The 13947-nt window shown below is 41.9% G+C and overlaps 1 protein-coding gene across 3 annotated transcripts in view; it reads right to left on the bottom strand.

The window, feature by feature from the left end:
- kif13ba (kinesin family member 13Ba) overlaps positions 1-13633 on the bottom strand; it is a 31885-nt gene extending 18252 nt beyond the window's left edge. For 2 of the 3 annotated variants that reach the window (XM_028401102.1, XM_028401104.1), the window contains exons 1-9: positions 13575-13633; positions 13378-13467; positions 13087-13257; positions 12529-12863; positions 8423-8516; positions 1775-1787; positions 1388-1448; positions 1214-1306; positions 662-842 (exon numbers count right to left, since the gene is read on the bottom strand). In XM_028401102.1, coding sequence (XP_028256903.1) covers positions 662-842; positions 1214-1306; positions 1388-1448; positions 1775-1787; positions 8423-8516; positions 12529-12598 — 512 coding nt within the window. In that variant the 5' untranslated portion in view covers positions 12599-12863; positions 13087-13257; positions 13378-13467; positions 13575-13633. The remainder of the gene's footprint in view (positions 1-661; positions 843-1213; positions 1307-1387; positions 1449-1774; positions 1788-8422; positions 8517-12528; positions 12864-13086; positions 13258-13377; positions 13468-13574) is intronic. The other variant, XM_028401103.1, reaches the window with a different exon arrangement.
- Positions 13634-13947: the final 314 nt, after the last annotated feature.

The raw sequence follows: 13947 nt of genomic DNA, 5'->3' as shown, positions 1-13947 counted from the left end.
CTGTGACCCTGATTCTAACTTGCTGCAGGCCTGTAAACTTCATCATTCCCTGATACACAGCAATGCACATATGGCTGTCAGATGGTCTGCTCCTCTTTGGCTGGTTTTACCGAGGTTAAAGGTCATGCAGCGAGCAAAGGTTAAAGGTTACGGTGTCTGGGGCAGCAAACAGAGGCCTTTGGTCGTGATTAACTGCCAACCTGCTGGACATGAACTGGCCCAGCAGAGACTGCATGGCAGCCGTCTGATCTTTTTATCCAGCAGCTGGTGGCACCAGAATCTACTGGTGACTCTAACTAGTAACTTTCTCTTATTTATCAGCTGTGCTTAATCCAAAGATGTTCAACTAATACAACAACACTGTTTCCAAAATATGTGGCAAAGTTGGAAGCATATGTATATATAGCTTAAATTCCAGCTTATGGGCAAAGACGTATATTTATCCCATTGTCTATCAACTGACTCATTGTTGTGGCTCTAAACCGCTTACCCTAGTGTTTTTATCTAGGGCTTCAACCACCCATATCCACAAGGATTTGCATGTGGAAATGAACCTGACATGGCTGCAAACTTTCACTCTAAATATTTACTAGGACCACTATCTCCTGCAAAGGGGTAAAATCCTCCTTCTGTTTGTAAGGGTTTGCCATAATAGCCATACCCTTTGGGGTCGAGGAGATCTCGGACCTTCTCGTTGTATATCTCCATGTAGGACACCTCAACAGTGAAGCTTTCCTCCTCCCGCTGTTCATGCTGTGTTCGTTCAAACAAAGCACTGCACAGACGGGGAATCAGTCCCGGCTGGTCCCCTGATCCCATCATGGTGTATGACTTTCCTGAACCTAGGAACACAAAGGCACAAAACAGCTCAGTGAAAAGAATGTCACATACTGTATAACTCACTCTGTTTTTTGCAAGCACAGAGGACTGGATTCATCCACTTTTAAATTTTGTAGGGTTTATGAGCAGATCAAGAAAAGGATGATGCAGTTTTTTAGTTCTATGTGATGGGACAGAAGCTGGTATTTTTAGTACTGTGTGCCAAAGAAAACAGTCCCCACTTCCTGTCATCTACAATCACACTACTCTAAAAGCTTGACATTTTGCTATAAAAGGAAGATGATATATCTTTATATATTGTGTCTGAACTTCTATCATTAGGACAGAAATCGTTATAACACAGAATCACATTGACAGTTTTATTGTAAATTACCAGTTTGTCCATAGGCAAAAATACAGGCATTATAGCCCTGGAAGGCATTGTGGAGAAGACTTTCCCCAAGGCACTGGAACACCACCTCTTGACCTGGAATGAGTTGATAAACAGAATATTTCATTTTATGCAGTGTGGATATTTAGTCATAGAAAACTCTTTTCATATACTGACCTGCAAATTTTTCCTTGTCTGACTCATCCATGGACCAGAAACAATAATCATAAGCAAAGACCTGAAAAAAAGTGAAGACAGCAACAGCATGAGACAGGAAGTCCAGTGATTTTAATTTATTTTTAACCACTCATGTCTGTGATATTTGGCTTGTTTTGTTGTTTTGTTCACATAAGCAACCATTGAGTTAATCATGAATCATACCAGTGTAAACTTTAAGTGACACACTCTTCTGGCAATTATTGTTTTACAAATCAATATTTTGTATTGCTGCCTGTACGGCTACACACATTTCAAGTGAAAGAAATACAGCATGTCATCATTAAAACACAGATGATTTATAAGCATTGAAATAGCACTGTAGTAAAAGTGTGTGTGTGTGATTACCTTGGACTGATTCCTGATGATGTTAGGAAGATCAAGGTCCACAGCAGCATATGAAAAGATAGACAGATGACATTTAGGATGCAGTATGCTGACCATGTTGCATTTATTACATTTACTTTATTTTATTCTTATCTTCTAACCCTATTACTACAGAGAAGTAGACAAATGAATGAATATGGGGGGGGTACTGAAGTAGGCATAGAGCTGAGAGCTGAGATAGCATGTGGTGGAATGAGATGATGGTGTGTAAAGGTTACTAGGTCAAGGTCACACACAGATAGTGACAGAGACACATGGGGGTGGGGGGGATCTCTCTAAAAGGACAATGACATTTGAAAAGGGGGGGGGGTTGCCTCCAATATCCATGCGATCTTTTGCAGAAAAAAAAATAGAAAAATGTCTGCAAGGCAGCACCCACACACTACACATATTCAAAGCCGTATTATGACAATACAGCCAACAGACATGTCCTTTAGAAGTGAGCTCCAGACCCACAGACAGCCACTACATCTTATTCTCTGGATACGAGGAAATGTCAGAGCTGTAGGACCAAACAAAATACTAGCATAAGATAAGGAAAAACTTAAAGGAAACATTTCACCAAGCAAGACAGATATGGCTGATATGAGGACTGTGTACTGTGATGCCTGACTATTCCATCTACATTCTGTTCATAGTCCTCCAAAGTGGACAGGCATGTATGTCCAAAACTGTCTAGTCCAAACTACTCTTTACCCGTTAGGTCAGACATGATTTGGAGAGATTGAGTGTGACAAACACTCTTGAATATGATAATGTTATGAGCTTCACACTTTGCCCTCGTCTTCCTCCATCTTCGATGCACTTGCCTCACTCACAGAGGCAGCTTTCAGTCAAAGAGCTATGTACAAGTGTACAAGTCAAATGAGACCAAAAGCAGGAGACCACTAGTGGTTTACACAACTACACACTTATCCTTATACTTCTATCCTTATGAGGACCCTCCACTGGTGACATTCATTAAAACCCATCACCACCAATCCTAATTGTTGGTTGTATGCCTAATGCTGTATTCCTCTAACCTCAACCCTTAACTTTTATTATTCTGCCTAAATGTCCTCATTCTAAATATCTACCCCTTAAAGTTAGTAAACTTAAAGCAGTAGACGATCACACTCATGCAGAGAGACACTCAGACACCTGTTTCCTTTTACTCATGCACATTCTTCATAAACCACCAGAGCTGCAGTTCTTGCACAAACCAGCCAGCAATCTGTAACACTTCATATTTCACCGACAGCTGACATGCTGCATGCAGAAAGCAGTTATACGCAGAGTGCATATAGTAAAATAAAGTAGTACAATTTAGATTAGGCTAATTAGGATACATATAGCATCTGGTATTTGCTGCACCATTTGGACCGTCACAATCAGTCAGATCAGTCCCTCAGAGTATTGATGGTTTTTAAAAGTTGGCGTCATTTGGAGTACAGATTTGTCAAACAATAATCCCTAATCCACATCTTTGAAGGCTCTTTTATATTAAATCTTTTGTGACACCCTGATTTCTAGATATTTTTTGTTTCTCTGAATGCTCCTCTCAGGGCCATTACAGCATCCTGCAAGCCTGCCATGTCCCCCTAGCTGTATCTTCTTTTTAGGGACAAAACAAGCATGGCGAGTTTTGACATACATAATGATGACAGCTGTCATGGTTGCTTCAAATGCTGCAGGCGAGAAGAGTCACCCATGTACACCACTCAAATGCCCATTAACGAAGCTAGGGGCCCCCCTGACCAATGACAGAGGAGGATGGGGTGGTCAGGAGAGCCGGGAACGACCTGCGAACCCGCCTTCCTCGATCCGCAAACACAATTCGTCCCTCCTCTCCTCAGCCTGCTCCTCTGCTCTGATCGCCGTCATTTAAAAAATAACTTAATGCATGGTTGATTCCCCCTCCTCTCTCTTTCTCTACTGTTCGTGCATTCTTTTTACTCTCTCGGACTGTACCATTCACGGCTATGTAGGGAGGAACAAGGAGTGGAGGATGGAAAGAAAGCTGAAGGTAGCCAGGGGGTTTGGGGAGGAGCGAGGCTGGGCCCGAGACTGGAATGTTAAGCTGAAGCACAAAGGGCATCAGAATAACACAGTACATGCTGATGGCACATGACAACAGGACATGTAGGAGGCTAATGCTTGAATACAACACACATTGACTGCTACGCTATAGGCCCTCACATACCGTTACAATAATTATATGGTAGATATGTTATGCATACCCTTCTATACATAAACTGTGCATTCCATGCTGTTGAAAGTGGGATGCACATGTTAACATGGTGTATCACATTACATATACATTACATATACAAGCCTGTATTACAAAGTTGGAGTAAAATTGGAGTAAATCAGCCTACTCACGATGGAATGAGTAAAAGTCAAATGCCACAGATGCCATTTCAACACAGGGTGCAGTGAATATGATACACAGCAATTTTGTCTTATGAAGCATGAAACATGGCTGCTCCATGTGAGGAATGTCTTGCTATCAGTCATTTAAACTGTAGAACCATTTATAACAAAAAGCCAGTCTATATCCCTGCTGAGGACCATGTGTCTCTGCTTTACCCATCTCCATTCAAATGCTGTTTTATTCCTGGAGCTATTTATGACTCACATCTTTCTTGCTCCTTGAAAAAGATCTTACCCCAGCTGTTATTAAATGGCAGAAAATTGTAGTTAGTCACAATAATCCCACCCTGAGATTCTGATATGAGGGACTCTTGTTGTAGTCCAGCAAATTGTCCTTTGGAGTCATTTTTTTCTGGTGGAAAGCAGGTTCTTTGGTTGGTACAACATCACAGCTCTAAACCAGTCAGCTATAACCTTTGACCTTCATGCTTGAGTTAAGATACTGACCCTTTACACTGGCTCAGAAGAACATAAGAGAAAAAATTCTGCATGTGTGGCTTGTGAACACATCAGTCACTTTCCTTTGTTTTAAGCTTAATCATTATATTAATGGTTAGTCACCACGTGGCTGGTTCAGAGAAAAAAAAAACGTTAACACAATGATTCACCTCACTTCAAAAGCCTTCTTTCTATATTAAGTCACACTGTAAGTAAGTCATTCAAAAACCACACTTAGGAAGCACAATAAAAACACACATACGTCGTAACTGCACTCGCAAAAAAGTACAAAACATTATACCACAGCCTCTTTTGTGTATCGTCTTGGAAACCCAGCCGCCTGTGTTTGCCTGGCTGACATCTGACAAGAGACAGATCTTTGTCAGCGTGTGTCAACATCCAGCTTCACTTGTCCAATGCAAACAGCCTCGGGTCATCATGCAAACCTCAGTGTCTGAACATACGGCTGTGGGGAGGTTCGCTGTCTGTTTATCAGACAGGACTAGTACAAAGTGCCCTGGATCTGCAATCCTGGCTGGAGTTTCAAAGAAGACAGGTGCAAAAGCAAATAGAATGGCACAAAATGTAAACAAGATGTAACGTAAGACATCAAAAACACATAAAGTAATAACCTTGGCTGTCAAATTTCATACAGAAGTGGTACATTGTGGCACATTATTTATGTTTCCTTGATGGTCATTTATGAGCACTCACCAAACATGATACTTTATATGAATGAGATAGTGATTCACTGAGGGGTGACAGCATAAGAAACTTAATCCTGTATATGCTGATGGTGGAAAAAACGAGTCCCTGAGTTCTAAAAGCAGAACTCACTGACAAGTGAATAAAAAAAAAAATAAGGAAATGACACTAAAAAAAGGTCTGTTAAAATTTCACAGTGGGGAACTACAAATAGTCAGTGGATGTTTTGATTAGTAAAATCACAGTTCCAAAAGGGACTTGTGAAAGGAGAGCAAACCTGTACTTAACCTTCCACACAAGAGTGGACAATGTGATATTTTAGTATACTATGTGAATGTGAGGTCAAGTAGGCAAGCCACAACAGGCCTATGCAACATACATCTACCAAAAATGTGTTTCTAATAGTTTCCTTATCACTCTCTACTGACTCCTATATCCAGAAACTAATTAGGAAAAACACAGAAAACACAGCTACAAATTAAGCTACAACTAATTATCATTAGCCCTCAGAGAATAATTCCCTGCAACTTGTTTTTAGTGGGAACAAAAAAGAGAAGGGGAAATGGCCACAGCTTCTATTCAAAATTAATGAGGACTCTTTGTATTTTCAAAACTGAAACAACAAAAAAAAATCGTTGCTAATGTATTAGCTGTTGGGCATGAAGCCAGAATTCTAATCTAGTATTAACTCTGTCTGGCTGAATGCTGAATGTTACTAACCAGGAATAGGCCTAACAGCAGAGACTATAAGCATTTTCAAATAGAGTTGTGGTACCCTGAAAAAAAATATTGCTTATTAGATCAATGGCTATGGATTTTACCATTTACCTGCACAGAAAACTGTTTCTGACAGCTCAAAGGAAGAAAAAAAATTCATTTGTATTTCAACAGAACTAATCCTACACTTTGGCAACAAACCTCCAGTAAAAACACCAGGGCAGACTTTGAAAACTGTGTTGGAGTACAGAGATTAGGAGTCTAGCGCAGCAGAGGGTGAATATACACACTAGGGGTAAAGGTTCAATTGCAGATGATGACCACATAAGTACAAGAGTGTACAAGCCAGTGCAGAGTTTAAAAATGACATCAGTGAAACCGAAAGATTACAAGAAGCCCAAAATCAGCACCAGGTATATTGTTATTGTATATTTTTCTCATTGGCATTTACTATTTTGTGACTATTATTAGATAAACGGTAAATATATGATGTTCCAGCTCCTGTGCACATTGTGCTAAATGCCCAGACTACATCTACTATCCTGAAAAAAATCCTCTTCTCTTTGTCCAGCAAAATATGCTTTGTCTATTTCTTAAGGCTACATGTAACATGACCTGTGACTCAGGACGTCCTTCCTCAGGCTCATTTGTGTAGCAGGCAAATGTCCTGCCCAAATTTCCAGCTGGCCTTTGTTTCACACTGACAAAACCTCAGCTATAATGTAGTGGGTTAATCCACACAAGACTAAAAATAAAATTACAAAGTGGTCAGATTTATTGGGAAGAACATATCAATATAGATTAGGCAGACAGAGACTCTGGTTGCACTTTCCCTGCTGTTATCAAGAAGATTACGATCATTTAAAAAACAAGGTTAGAATAAGGCCAAGAGGCTCTGTCTTCTTTATGCATTATGTTTCGCAGACATTACTTCCCACATTTAAACAATAGGAACACTTAACTCACTAACTTGACTTAAGCAAACCACATGCACCTGCAACATCCTAACTTTATTGCATGCTCTTCCTCTATGCCCCCACTCTAATCTTTCTTGTCTATTTAACAGCCATGTGAACTCCTGAGTAAAATATGCCAATGTAAACAGTTGTTTCAATGTAACCAAGACCCAAAGAAATAAGGCAGCATCTGCAAGCTAAGGGTGGTAGTCTGTCAGACCATCCTCCTGTTGCTTAATCGCCTCTTTGTCACTGAAAGACAGAGAGAAAAACTACAGCTCTGCTCTTGTTCGGGCCTCCATAAAAGTCACCGAGGTAAGTTTATGGTCGACAGATGCTCGAGTAAATGAGGCTTTCTCCCCTATTCCATCTTCTCCACACTCAAGGAAGGGGCTTCACGGTCACCGGCAGCGACCCAGAGTTAACCTCCCTCTGTGTTGCCACGGAAACGGAAGAGTTGAGAAAAAGGGAGGAAGCCAGGCGGTGGGGAGTTACGAGCCAGCAGAGTGAGGGACGAGAGGAGCCGTCTTTTCATGTATAATTATTTCTGTCTGCCTGTGCCTCGATGCTGCAGCCTTTCTTCCAGGCACCTCTGACACACACACAAACACACTTAGCTGCTGTTGTCTGCTCCTGAATGTCAGCCTGAAGCCAGCATTATTCACTGCTTCTGACCTGGCAGGCTGCACTCAGCTGCACCAGTCACAAGGAGATCTTTCTTCTGACACAGCTGCATCCCTCCAAGATGGTGGGTCAGTAGTCAAGCATGGGCTAATAGCTGATTTTACCAAATGCATAATTAAAAAAACTAAAATTATAAATTAGTTGTCCAGGCATTATAACTAAGATACAGTGTAGTAGGTCACAAAAACTACTGCAACATTACCACAATCGGACAGTACAATCACACACACACACAAATTCCAGTTCTGCTGAGTGCAACCAAATCTAATATGTCTGCAGGGTTTGAAAGATTCAAGACAGCATGCACATTTTGCCATTACAGAAAAGCAGCTGGTTAGCAAAATGAAATAAGCCAAGTGATGTGAGTTAAAATCCACCTGTCTCCAGGAGGCCCAACAGGTGGTTAGTGAACTTCTTGCCAAAGACTACATCATGAGGACAAAGGCACATTCCAAACAAATCTCAGATGAGAAATAGCAATTTGGGGATGGATAGCAAAACAATCCCAGGATCGGCATATCTCTAAGAGCACAGCAAGCATAGTTAATACAGCACAGCTGTAAATCTGCCGAGAAGCTGAGTGTCTGTGTGAGGGAAACAAGCTGCTCATACAATGATCACAGAGAACACAACCATCAAGGCTGTGGACACTGAACTACCGGTAGTATTCAGGTGATAGTCAGGCTGCTAGACTTACCTAGAGTCTCCTTTTCCAAGGTTTCCTCCAGCAGGATGGAGTATCGTCTGGTTTTTCAGCATTTCCACAACACATTTTGTGTTCAGTTCCTTTTCTGTGGATGAGATAACAAATTGTGTTACCAACTTTAGCAACGCTGAGAAAATGTCTCTAAATGTGCCATTTTATGGGCACCGTAACAAATCCATCTTATAACTTCATCTCTGGACTGGAATAAGGCAGGAATTAAATAACATGATTGATATAATTTCATATAGAACATCAAGTTCAAACCATTGCATGAACAATCAGCAAAAGACTTCTGAAAATGACCATTAACCTTGGTGTAAACCCTGGGCTGATCAGTAAAACAGGACTTGTTTAGTCTCATGCAAACACATGACTGAAGTCCTTCCTTTCCGACCCTGGCCTCTTTGTGTCATGATGCAACACTTGGCTTTCAGAACAACAACTGGTCATAACGAGGTGTGGTCTTCATGCCATCCACTCAGGTATTCGTCTCATATGCTGCAGAAGATTGCAGTTTTGCCCTAAAGAATAGTTCCCATAAATGAAAGGTTTATAATGCTGTTTGTTTTCATAGGAGCTCTGGAGTCAAAGTAACCAGCAGAGGCACTGGAAAATAACATGAACCACAGTTAGGCTGGTACAGTAAGTCTCTCCATTCATCGGTCTTGCCTATGACACCTAATTGTGGTTGGCTTCACACAGGCTATGGACTGCCCATGTGTCCTGGCCATCCAACATCTGGATGTGGATATGTGGATATGCTTTCTTAAAAAAAAAACATCAGTGCTGAGCCAGTCAGTGAAATAATATGAGTAGTGACGCCAACCTAGCCAATCAAAAACACTAACATAATTACCATCAGGATGTTTGTGTACGAGAGCAGAAAACTAAACTCAACGACAAATTCTTGATATTTAACCTGGATGATAAGATAAAGAGGGGCCAAGACTTTTTGCACTTGTGTGTTCCTCCTACTATGGATACCCTATTTTGCCAGCCTCCACAGGGAGGTCAAAGGTCAGTGCTTAAACACTTCTTCAGCTGCAAATCAGTATTTGCTCAAGGACCCTCACTGATAATAATAAATGCTGTCCTTCAACTGCATGGCCTAGTTCAGGGCCTCCCATGTAAATAGGCATCTGTCCTGCTCAGCCTTTAAAATGAGCAGTAGAGTTTTTTTCCTGCAAAGTAAGTGTTACATGATAGGAATCATCTCAGAACTGGGGTTTGTTGATGATCTCACACCATAGTCATTTAGCTTAAGTATCTACATCTAGATTTAGATAGACAAACAAAACATAAAACAGATGGCTGCATAATCATTTTAGCCATTGTGCAGTAGGCTTGCAAGAACATGAAGCATGTCAGACATCAGCAAATGTGTTAAGACAGGCAACAAAACACTGTGGTTTCAATTCCTTTCATCTGCAAGAACTGTCTAAAGCTTTATTTAGTGTTCTACCATGAAGACCTACTGCTTTTTCTGAAGGCATGGCTACTGTACATGTACAGTATAAGTGAACAGTTACACTGAAGCAGACAGCTGCTTCCCATGTGCTAAATGCTACAACTGTCTAAAAAAATAATGCAAAATCCAGAAGTAGCTAAGTATGCAATAACTGTTATATGGTTGTTACTTTACTTGAAGTAGCTGCTTTGAGGACGTATACTAACTGTTTAAGAGCCTCAACACTATACTGTTCCTGGCAGGACCACAGTGGGAAAGTCATGGAAACGTGGTGTCAAAGGTCCTCAGACCTGAATCAACCTCCAATTCCTCAGCTGTCATGGATACTACAGACAGCCAACAGAGACTCTGTGGCAGTGAGAGCCAAAGAAGATGAAGATAAACATGAGGACTCACTCAGACAGTGAGAAGAGTGTAGTGAGAAAACTTTCTTTTGCTGCGGCCTACATTTCCCATGTGTCCGCACAACTGCGGCTGTACCTCCTGCTCAGCAGAGGGGAAAGTGTGATGCGGCATAGTTGAGAGGATAAATGTACCCATTGTTATCTGCTTCTATTTGCTCCATAACCAGTTCCCACTTTCCACTGGCCTTCTCTTGGGTCCTTCCCTGGGCTACCGGTGCTGAGGTTTGGCACAGCAGTCCTGACATCATCAAGGAAGCAGACTGGCTGCAACGTTGCTGTTGCTATGCCTGAGGTTGCTTGGTTCTTCGAAGGACACAGCCATGGGAACATGGAGCATTATGCAACCTTAGCAAATACTTATTCAGACTCACTCCCTTCCTGCCTTTGTCCAGCTAGGCAGCTATACCACTCCTCAACCTGGGATACATGGGGACAGTAGCCTCTAGGTTAAAGAAGCGTATTATATCAGAGTTGCAGGTCTGAATCACCACACCAGCTGGGGCAATGTGAGCAGGGAAAATGGCCTTCCACAGCTATAGCTGCAGTGTCCTAAAGCAACCGTCTGACCGTTGGAAACAGAGGAAGAGCTGTGTCTGAGATGAACAGCTCAAAGGTCTATGTTCATGTAAAGCTTGTACAGAGAACGCCTGACAGGTGCTAAAGTCTTATTTGCATGTTCAGAGGGGGTTTGTTGTTGAATAGCTATGAGAGATCAAAAAGATATCACATTAACACTGGCAGATTTGGGGAAAAAAGGTCCTTTCAGACAGGGAAATAGTCATTAGGTCTCGACTGAAAACTTGGCACTGGTGGTTCCAAACCCAATCCCTTCTGCCTTCAGTAAGCCCTCAATATATCTGCTTGCTTTCACAAAAATAATCTTCACAATCACAACTGACAACTGTTTATGTAAAATGTACAGAGTAAAATATCAAGTTAACTACTAGTAATGTCAGGTGTATTTGAACTGGTTTCCCCTACACATCCGACTGTCTCGGATTCTTTCCGTAGTCTCTAACATGGCATTAGGTGAAAGGCAAAGAGGGGATGTTTTGGGTAAACGAAATCTGGCTGACAGTTTGTTACCACCTGCATCTGTTAGGTAGAGGACACACAGTAATGGTACAAGAGCAACAGGGATACATCAGAATTTGGTAAGATAAATGTTGACGACAAAGAAACTGTTCAATGCTCAAAAAATATCTAACCTAAAAGAGTATTATCTAAAAATGTATTTCCTGCAGTTTCTCTACATTAAAATTATAAATTATTTATTGCAAGGACCTGCCCAAGGCAACATTGTGGTGATCCACAGCCTTGATCTTGTGACCGACATCTCCGGCTCACGGAGAGCGGCACACATGATTAATTCTGCTGGTTGTCGGTCAAGCACTCTGCTTCAGTGGCTCTTCTCCTCCTCTTCCTTTCATGGAACACATGCTATCCCACGGCACAAACACAACTTGGCAATCAACCAAGAAATGTCATCTGTGCCTTCCTGTGTGCAACACTGAAAATCTGCCATATAATTGTCTGAAGCATTTGAGCATGCATAAAGATTTGTGTAACACTGCGCCTTTGTTTCACAGGCTATCCCAAAACTAGAGGTGAGGATGCATCAATATGTAGACATGCAGCAGCGAAGGGAAGACAAGTGGATAAAGGGATGATAAAAGTAACATCAGTAGTTTTCTTTTCCTGCATTTCTGCTCTAAATTATATCATCCAATAACACTGCTGCCACTTTGCTGACACATTCAGAAAATGAGTAATGAAGTCAAGTAGCTATTGGCATCTCTATCACCCAGTAAAAGAGACAAAGGGTCTAGACTTTCTAACAGTCGATCTCATACAGCAGCTCGGCTTTAAATCTGGCTGGATGGCAGGCAGCCATCAGGGAAGCCCTATGGCAGCACTGTACAAACATGTGCCATCCAGACCAGCCAGGCTACAGCTTTTTTTAATCTGCATCAGCTCATTTCACTAATGGGTGCTGATTTCTGACTATCATCCCATTCCCAGGAAATTAAACTGGGAGTACTTAAGTTTGGCGAGTCTGCTGTGAATAATGTTGTGACATGCAGTTGGTTAGTTTGTAGGTAGTCCCACATCACGCCCAGTCAACTTGATATTCAGTATATAAACAGCATAGTACAGAGTCTGTAAATCTGGAATGTTAACCTGTGTAAATACTACCCAACATAATCTAAGTGATGCCCCCTCACCTCTCCTGTTCATGGGCCGTACACGAACAGCCACCTTGACGTTGGAGTCGTCCAGGCTGGGCTCCCCCATGCTGTCTCCTTACCCAGGGAGGGAAAGCAGCGCTGATCCAAAATAAATCAGCCTTTCAGCTGAACAATCATCCGAATGCCTGGAAATGTTGCGCTAGCCGAACAGTCGGCCAGCTAGCTTCTCTCAGCGTTGCTCCATAGACCAGGCATGTCCACGGAAAAACAAAAAGCCTGGGTAAAATCCCCGCAGGAAGCAAAGCCACAGCTGCTTATTTCCTTCTTCTGTTCATATTCCAGGCTAATTTAGATCCGCCGAGGTGATGAGGCTAGAAAGCAGAGGAGAATGTAAATCAAACAAGGTATTACAGCATCTAGGGTTTGTCACTGAGCAAACATATGCTATCTGCGAGGCAAAGACGGGCTAGCCAGCTAATTTGCCAGGCAAAGAGAGGAGGGGAGCAGCGGCAGGAAAGGAGCACATTTCTGGTCATTTCCTACTATTTGACCGCATATAATCCCCGGACAACACCTAACCTGCAAGCTACATACCTATGTGGATTCATGCTCGACGTGACACCGTTATTCCACAAGAAAAACGAGGAAAGATCCACAGATAAGTGCCTGGCGATGATCTACAGCTTCCCAGCAGAATCCACTGTCCTCCCTTTACGTCGAGTTACAAGCAGCTAGCAGCATCCGCCCTTCCGCCTCAGTTTGCCCCTTCAAAGTAAAAGCAAAAGAAGTTTAACTCACCTGTCAAAACTAAGAGATACAAGCCAACAAATAAGAATTTACTACGTCACCCTACAAGGCAGGCGACGCTTGGACCTTTTGTCTAACCTTACAGGCAGGTTAGGTACAGTGGTGGTGTCACGCTGGCCGAGTTACGTCAGCTAACAGTAACCTCTACGGCAACTTCTACCAAACAGGCTACAGACGTTATAACAGATTAGACTTCTGTATTTGGACAAAGCCATTTGAAACAGTATATTCTACTCAAGGGCAGCAAATAAAACAGAAGAGAAGAGTTTAGTTACCAGATGTGTTCAAGACCACCGCCAGTCACGCGACACTAGTGGTTCCCACACCACACACACTTCCGGGTTTCAAAATAAACCCAACATCACACATCACACACCCAGACTGTCTGTTTACTCACCAGACAATCACTTCAGCTCATTTACAACAATGCGTTATATTTTACAGTCTAGTGCCACAAAATAGTCTGAAGTGATAGTCTTATAACTAAATCCTGAAAGAATATTTAGTTGGAAAATTAAAAGCCCTACATTTCTGTGCTGTAAAGCACTATATATATTTTTTGGAATTCCAACTATTGCAATAGTCAAACACATACATCCATATATCTGTCAGACGAACAGCTGTACCAATTCCTCTTGTGCAATACAA

The sequence above is a fragment of the Parambassis ranga genome, chromosome 3 (assembly GCF_900634625.1).
Source record: "Parambassis ranga chromosome 3, fParRan2.1, whole genome shotgun sequence".
NCBI classification, from domain to species: domain Eukaryota; kingdom Metazoa; phylum Chordata; class Actinopteri; family Ambassidae; genus Parambassis; species Parambassis ranga.
This window is presented reverse-complemented; position numbering and strand designations above follow the sequence as displayed.